The sequence below is a fragment of the Zerene cesonia genome, unplaced genomic scaffold (assembly GCF_012273895.1).
Source record: "Zerene cesonia ecotype Mississippi unplaced genomic scaffold, Zerene_cesonia_1.1 Zces_u001, whole genome shotgun sequence".
Classification (NCBI taxonomy): Eukaryota; Metazoa; Arthropoda; class Insecta; order Lepidoptera; family Pieridae; genus Zerene; species Zerene cesonia.
Window position 1 is genome coordinate 1158335 of NW_024045131.1, and position 8149 is coordinate 1166483.

At 35.8% G+C, this 8149-nt stretch overlaps 3 protein-coding genes across 3 annotated transcripts in view; 2 read left to right on the top strand and 1 right to left on the bottom strand.

The window, feature by feature from the left end:
• LOC119838069 overlaps window positions 1–3080 on the bottom strand; it is a 7796-nt gene extending 4716 nt beyond the window's left edge. Inside the window, exons 1-5 of the mRNA XM_038363877.1 lie at window positions 2955–3080; window positions 1477–1663; window positions 991–1130; window positions 381–518; window positions 6–73 (exon numbers count right to left, since the gene is read on the bottom strand). Of these exons, the coding sequence (XP_038219805.1) occupies window positions 6–73; window positions 381–518; window positions 991–1130; window positions 1477–1663; window positions 2955–3018 (597 nt within the window). The 5' untranslated portion in view covers window positions 3019–3080. The remainder of the gene's footprint in view (window positions 1–5; window positions 74–380; window positions 519–990; window positions 1131–1476; window positions 1664–2954) is intronic.
• A 747-nt stretch (window positions 3081–3827) lies between these two features.
• Window positions 3828–5635, top strand: LOC119838116 (gamma-secretase subunit pen-2). Its single transcript, XM_038363937.1, has 3 exons — window positions 3828–4053; window positions 4474–4578; window positions 5187–5635. The coding sequence occupies exons 1-3, from the start codon at window positions 3993–3995 to the stop codon at window positions 5324–5326; spliced, it is 306 nt and encodes a 101-aa protein (XP_038219865.1). The 5' UTR covers window positions 3828–3992; the 3' UTR covers window positions 5327–5635.
• Window positions 5636–7031: 1396 nt separating this feature from the next.
• LOC119838237 lies at window positions 7032–8149 on the top strand. Its single transcript, XM_038364091.1, has 2 exons — window positions 7032–7107; window positions 7911–8149. Exons 1-2 carry the CDS (start codon window positions 7032–7034, stop codon window positions 8147–8149), a joined length of 315 nt encoding a protein of 104 aa, XP_038220019.1.

The window sequence follows — 8149 nt, forward strand, 5'->3', positions numbered from 1 at the left end:
AGCGCGGCGCCGGGCGCGCAGCACGCCGCCGCCGGGATGCAGCGCCCCGACGTGCAGTTCAGCCGGCTGCTGCCTGCGTATGCGTCATCATTATAAACAATACTAATGTTACAGATGTAATGTTACCAATCCTTAGGCTCCTGAACTATGTAGTTAAACACAAAATTTCAAAATGACAAATTCCTATCAAAGACGAAATCATCTCGTCGATCGACTTTTTTTTTGGCGTCTCTCGATGTTAGCCTGCAACTATTAGAGTCAGTAACAAAACCCAACATTGAAATCAATCCAATTGAGAACCTACTTCACATTTTCGAAAGTCGGTTAAAAATACACACATAAGCTGAAAAAACAAACTAGCCAAATACAGGGCAACTCACTGTGGCACGGCGCCGGCGGGCAGAAGGCGGGCGCCTCGTCCTCGGCGCGCGCGCAGTCGGCGCGGCCGTCGCACACGTACGCCGCCAGCACGCACCGCGCGCCGCACGTGAACGCGCCGCGCGCGCACTGCGGCCCGCCTGCGTCACAACAATTAATTGGACTTCAACTTTCCGACATCGTTCGTGGCATTCGTTCCAAAATATATAAGACAGTTGTATAATTGTTGTGCGGTCACATAATATTGTACTGTAATTGTTATACATTGTATCAAATCAAAATTTCGAAATCAATTACACAATCTTATGACGAGCAAATCCTTTAATAACCATCATTAGCCCTATATCTTCATTATCTTCTTTTCATCAATATTTGATTCAATAAATGATATAATTTTATGCGTGTATCATACTTATATATTTATACTGCGCTCGCTGTGAAGTGTTTGAAACATCCGGCTAAGTCATATTAAGTCCCGTTAAAAAGTCTTTAATTTCTGAACGACTTGTTGCCCCATCTGTATGCCATGCCACTTGTATTAACCCAAAGAAATTAATATAGACTCATGGAAATCCCAAAATCTCTGAACACATTATGACTGTGTCTCCTCACCCCTCGGCTGCACCAGTATATACTTGGTGACGCTGAAAGGCGGCGACGAGCACATGTAATGGCCGCTGTCAGACTCCTGAAGGTCGTGCCTCTCCAATTTGCTGACGTTCGCCGGACCCGCGGGTTCCACTGTGAACGGCCTGGAAATATGCAAGCACTTATTATTTTTTACACAAAAAAAAAAACTAAACCGATTGCAAATTGATAGAACTAGACTAAAATTCTGCCTATTTAAAATAGGTGAAAAACGAGTCTTAAAGAGTTGGTTACATACAAACATACAGGTGAAGCTAATATTAACATTTTAATTAATAATTATTTACCCAAGACCAAGGGGACATCAACAAGATACAGAAAATAAAAAAAACACCTCACGTAATTTATGCTTACAATAAAAGAGAATATAACACAAATGAGAAAGAAAATGTACAGATTAATTGATAATCCCCCCACTCCTTTTTCTCGAAGGTGATTACATAAACTCACCGTCCCCCACCCGTAGTGTTGCTAACGTAGTTCCACACGTACACCCTCTCTCCCCCATCGCCACCCTCGCCGCGCACCTCACAGACCAGCGTGAGATTGTCGTGCACCCGGCGCACGACCACGTCTGTGTACTCTATATCGCCGGGGCTGTACAGCGCTAGGAAAGGAAGGGGCGTGTCGCTGCTGCCTGAAACCACCCGGTCTTCAATCAGAGTTGCCTCCTTGATTTGTTTTTTTTCTGACTGAACTGAGCTGGTGGAGTTAAGCAACACCATTGCCCATTAACATTCGCAAAGGTAGTGGCTCTGTGCTGCCCACTTTTAAGGGAGAAGAGGTATGGAATGGATTGACATCTGGAAAAAGGAATGGACTGGGAAAGGTAGAGAAATGGAAAAGTGTGTAAAAAAGAACAAAAAGTTTTGGCTTGTATTGTTCTAAGGAAGACCTTTCAAGTGGATTTTTGTTTGTCTATGTTAGCCAATTTATAGAGTTGATTGGTTACTTGAATGCACTTATCTCAGTAACATGTTGATTGGGAAGAAATTTGCTACAGAGATAGTTTGAGACTTGAGAAAGGATGTTGGAGAGCGGAGGATTTACATAGCGGAAATTGCATGGAAACTGGACTAATACAGGGAACACCCCAGGATTGTCTGTCTTTGTCTTTGCTTTCTGCTTTCTATTTTCCTTTTCTACATTATACATATTATTTTGTATTATGTATATAATATAATAAAAATTATATTGAAATTTAACATTGTCTATTTATAACAATACCAATACACCCTTGAAACTCTGTAAATAAACTATTTTTCCTATAAATTGGTGTAACCTTGTTTCTAGTGACATTTAAATTATAGCATAAAGGTTTTACAAGGATAAGTGCAGTGTTTATATTATAATTTATTGTTTACATTAATAATCTGTATTCAAATAAACCATTTTTTTTATGGCACTTCAGTATGATCTTGTGCCTGTATCATCTAAGATTATCATATGTATTTCTCAAAAAGAAATAAATTATTAGCATAATAAGGATGTTGTGTTGTCATAAACTTGTTTATTTGCCATGTTATTAAATAAAAACGCTATATATAACAAATTCTGCCACGGCAGGTGAAAGCGCATATCCATCGGCGGTATTTTATATTCAAATATGTACAATAAATCATATTTGGAACGATAGTGAAAGGATACTATAAAAATACCGTTATAAAATAAAATAAACATCATAGAAAATTACCATTATGAGGTGTAATGTAGATTTTTTAAAAACAACAACAAATAACTAATTGTATTACACATACATAACAATAATACGTTCCTAAAACAATGTACGCGGTAAATAAAGGTAATTTCAAATATTTCAAGGACCTGTAAATACTAAAACACTGAAAAAAGCTCGTAACGCTATTAAAACTATAAGACGAAGTATTTAATAATTTAATAGAATTTAAAACGATAATCAAATAACTTACATGTTTTAGAAGTTATTAAGAGTACGGCTATACACAAAAACACATGATTTACACGTTTAAACATTTTTATTTATTTTACATTTTCACTGATCTGACATTCAACAAATTACGCCATTTTTGTTTCGGTATTATTTCCCATTCCTTTTCACAAAATATACAACGTAAACGTTGTCGATTGGAATATCTCAAATTATTTTAAATATAATACTGCCACAAATTAAGCTTCTTGTGTGTGTGTGTGTGTGTGTAGTTTATGCCACATTTTAAATTTAGGTTGTATGTTGCATGTTCATAACTCACAAGTATTGAAAACATTAATAAAAAAAATGAAAGAACAAAAATTGTTGTGTTACATGAAACGGAATAATTCATAATTCATTAAATGTCATTCTTACTGTTGCCAAGGTGTCCCCCTACACACCTGGATTTGTATATCTCGGGAGGAAATACAAAGTTTGAGAAATCTTACATCATAAGAGATGATCACTACATAGTATAAAACAAAGTTGCTTTCTATGTCCCTATGTCCCATTTATGCTTAAATCTGTAAAATTATGCAACAGATTTTGATGTTTTTTTTTTAAAGATAGAGTGATTCAAGAAAAAGCATTATACAATAACATCTATAAACAACTCCGAATTAACGCGTGCAAAGCCGCGGGCAAAAGCTAGATTTTATAATACCTTGAATACTTACTATTAAATATTACTATTAGCCATCTGCCTGAGGTGATCACGTAATATTTCGGGATACTTAGATAATTTTGTTCATCATTTGCCATTTCATAATAAAACATGACTTGCTATCGAGAGTTGATTTTGAGGAGATTTAAGACTTATCAGGTCACACCGTAACTAATGTCAACTTCAACTGTGACTCATGATTGTCATTTGTAGCGTTACACTAGTCAGCGTCAAAATAAAAAAAAATCTGTCGAGTTTTATTGATACGAATGTATTAAGTACAAAAATCGTTAACAAACAATTAATTTGAAGTGATACTTCTTTTGTACTTATAGATATAGAGCAAGATCTAAAATGGATTTAAATAAGTTACCAAATGACAAGAAGTTACAGCTTTGTAGAAATTATTTCAAAGGTAGTGTTTACTTTCTTTTTATGCCACAATGAGCATTATTTCATCATGATCTTATACACGGTACAGTATTAGGGTAGATGTTTTAATAAAATTTAAAATTTACGTTACAAAAATATAATGGTTGACTAGCTTCTAAAACGAAATCAGTCCTTTCACGAAGAGCCTAGTCTCTTTATAACAGAGCACACAGTTTTAACTGCCTGAAAGATAGATAGATATCAAGCCAGGCAGTAAAACTGAATAAACTTATAATTATTATCATCATCAGAAGCCCATACTTCTTCCTACTGCAGGAGACAGGCCTCCATTTGGGGGTTTAGGCCATAACTCACCACACTGGCCAAGTGTGGGTTGACTGACGTCACATGGTTTCCTTCACCATTTCAAATTATACTACTGATGATATATTTTTGTTTTCAGTCGGTTGCATCCTCTTACCCTTTGTTTGGGCAGTAAATGCAGTGTGGTTCTTCAAGGAAGCGTTTGTTAAACCACCTTTCGAAGAACAGAAGGAAATAAAGAAATGTAAGTTTTAAATATTATCTTAAATTTCTAAGTCTAATCTTGTCTAAGTTTCAATAGTCTTAAAGTTACATAGAAATAAAAATAATAGAGTCTATCCTAAGAATATAAAATCAAATTTTTAAAGCCCCTGATTCCCCTTTTCTAACTTAGCCCTTCCTAATTTAAAGTTTTACATATATATTTTACTAGTCAAACCCTTTCATTTGATAACTATATTGAGGGAGCTGTGAAAAAATATTGAATCCAATATTTTGTGGTGGCCGTAATCCTTGACAGATTTCATAAATAAAATCTTAAAACTCTCAATGAAAAAAAAACTACATTGGAATCGGTGCATTTATTTAAGAATTACAGTGCCACAGACAGGAATCTATATTCATCTTATATAACTTGTTGTAACTGCTTGTTACGCTCTTGTGAAGTTTATGTATAGAATTTTCTGTGCGAATCAATCAATCAATCAAAAACTCTTTATTATGCACCTTTACAAGAAGAGTACAAACAAGATATATATAACATAGACATCGTACAATAAAGTATTTTGATTTGATTTGATTGAATAACATAAAGCAATGTAGACTTTTAAACATGGTTTATATAAATTACAGATGTTATTTTGAGTTTTATCGGTGCTATTGTATGGGTGATCATACTTGCTGGTTGGGTGACGGCGTTCCAGCTTAACAGAGTCGCCTGGGGTGCTGTTGGTGACAGCCTCTCATTTATTGTGCCTTTGGGAAGGGCATAGACTTAAGCTAATAATAGAACAATTTATTATCTATACTAATTATAAAGCTGAAGAGTTTGTTAGAATGCAATTATTTCAGGAACTACTGGTCCGATTTGAAAAACTCTTTCAGTGTTAGATAGCCTATTTATTGAGGAAGGCTATAGGCTATATATGTACCACGGGTGAAGCAGGGCGGACCGCCAGCTAAGATTATAATTTATACCAATAATATAATTGATAACAGTTTGTTTAAACATGCTAATCTTTGGAAGTACTAGACCGATTTCAAAAATTCCTCCACCTTAGCATATGTAAGTGATAAATGTAGCTAAGTGCTTATAGGCTATATGTGTAACAGGGGCGAAGCCGGGGCGAAGCCGGGGCGACTCGCTTGTTTATAATATATGAATAAGAAATAAGCTACCAAATCTTGGTCTCAGCATCATTATTTTACAGTAGGTATGTTTTTTGTTTAACTGCAACAGAAAGAAATGTAATTAAACTTTTCAAACTAATATTATAAATGTAGAAGTATGTTTGTTTTCATGTATGATTTTCAATCACGCTCAATCCACTGAACGGATTTTGATGAAATTTGTTATACAGACCAGGTATGAGCTGGCTTGGGTGATAGGATAGTTTTTATCCCAATTACATGCTCAAAAAAACAGGACTCTTGATATCCGGGCGGAGCCAGGTCGAGCGTCTAGTATATTACAAATTATACATATTTCAAACAATACAAGAATTTAGTTAAGACAGTATCGAAAAGAAAAATTGACATTAATTTATGAAAGTTTAGATGTTAGATTTTCTATTTATGCAACATTATATAAAATTTATTTATTGTAAAGACTAAATTAATATTGCTTTGCTTAAATGAAATGATATTTGTAAAAATAAGTATTAAGGCAAATGATAAATATTGTGTGTATAAGGTGAATAAAAGACACTTCTAGCATATATTGTTTCATTTCTCCGTATATTTGTTAATGTCTCAGTCTAATAAACCCTAAAGTCGTTCAATTAGGAGCTTTAGTCATCTTTATCGTGCGGGGAGGTGCGCGACGCGGGAGGAACGCGCCCGAGCTGCATACATCATGTTGTTAGCAGTTCGGGATGCTACTTAAGGGCTGTCACGCGCATGTTTTTATGTCGTTTTCATAATTACTGAATAATTGACAATTATGGATTTTTTGTAATCGTCGGCAATGGAGCTGGTGGATCGCCTGATGGTAAGCGATACCATAAACGACTCGACGGAGTGATGACTTCAAATTGCAAAGGTTTTGAGAAAGGAATGGCGAGAGAAATAAAGAAAAGAGCTGGGAAGGGTAAGGAAAACGATATGGGCCTCCGGCTTTTTCTTACCCATCCCAGTCCTTTCCTCCGTTCCTCTCGTCTATCCTTTCCTAATACCGTCGCAATTTAAAGTCGGCAATACATTTGTAGAAGCTTAAGGTCTGGAATTGACCTTACGATTCTCCAAATGTTAATGGGCGGTGGTAGCGCTTACTATCAGACGACCCACCAGCTCCATTGTCGACTATGATATAAAAAAAAAATGTATAGAGATTTAACTACCTTTTTCATTTCAATGTCATAACTATATGACATAGATGGTGACATTAATGTAACACTAGATTGTATTATTTTAAAATTGTTTCATAAAATGTGTATTTTCTATAAAAATATACTAATTTTCGGTTATTCTTAAGGCGCAATGGAGGAGAATTTCAAAAAATTACAAAAGGATAAACAAAATACAGTTGATAATCTTATAAAATGGTTGAAGGACTGTGAGTTAATCACTTTATGATCAACTAGCTGCACCCCGCGGTTCCACCCGTGTAAGTCCGTATCCCGTAGGAATATCGGGATAAAAAGTTGCCTATATATTATTCCAGATGTCCAGCTGTCTACATACCAAATTTCATTGCAATCGGTTCTGTAGTCTGCGTGAAAGAGCAACAAACACACATCCTTACAAACTTACGCGGGTGAAACCGCGGGGCGCAGCTAGTAGTTTCATAAGTTTATTTTATTATGCTTTTAAAGATCGCCAGTATAGTATAATATAGGTATTTTTTTACTTATATTGTATAAGAGCAAGTTAGACAATTTTGTTGATTCTATCAGAAAAGCTTGTTTTAAGCTTTTTGTTAACTATATCTATATATATAAAATTCTCGTGTCACAGTTTTCGTTGCCAAACTCCTCCGAAACGGCTTGACCGATTCCTCTGAAATTTGGTAAGCATATTGGGTAGGTCTGAGAATCGGCCAACATCTATTTTTTATCCCGATATTCCTACGGGATACGGACTTACGCGGGTGAAACCGCGGGGCGCAGCTAGTCTATTTCTAATATTGCAAATCATTCTCAAAGGGCTACTAAATGTATCAGGGGGGTATAATGTCATAAAGCAGTACCACAGATATCATAATACTATACTAGAAGCAGTACTAATTCCAGTATGGGAAAGTAATTTGTTTAGAACAGACGACCTATTATATAATTGTTTTGCGTGCACCTACAGAGTTTAGACTAACAAATTATTATCTTCAAACCAGCCACATAATTACTACATGTGCAATTTAAGGCAAAATCATCGATGGCAAAAATGTGACAGAAGATAAGGCGCGAAAGCTTTTCGACGATGTTGCTGACGCGAAAAATGTGGAGTTCAAGAAATTCCAAGATGCTGTCACAAAATTAGCGGCTGGCCAGCAGAAAAACGTGGATGCGTTTATGAAATCCTTAGCTGATGAGGCTCCGAAGGTTCTAGAAGCGGTTGCAGCGGCTGCGAGCGCTTTGAAGGAAGCGCTTATAAAGAAATAA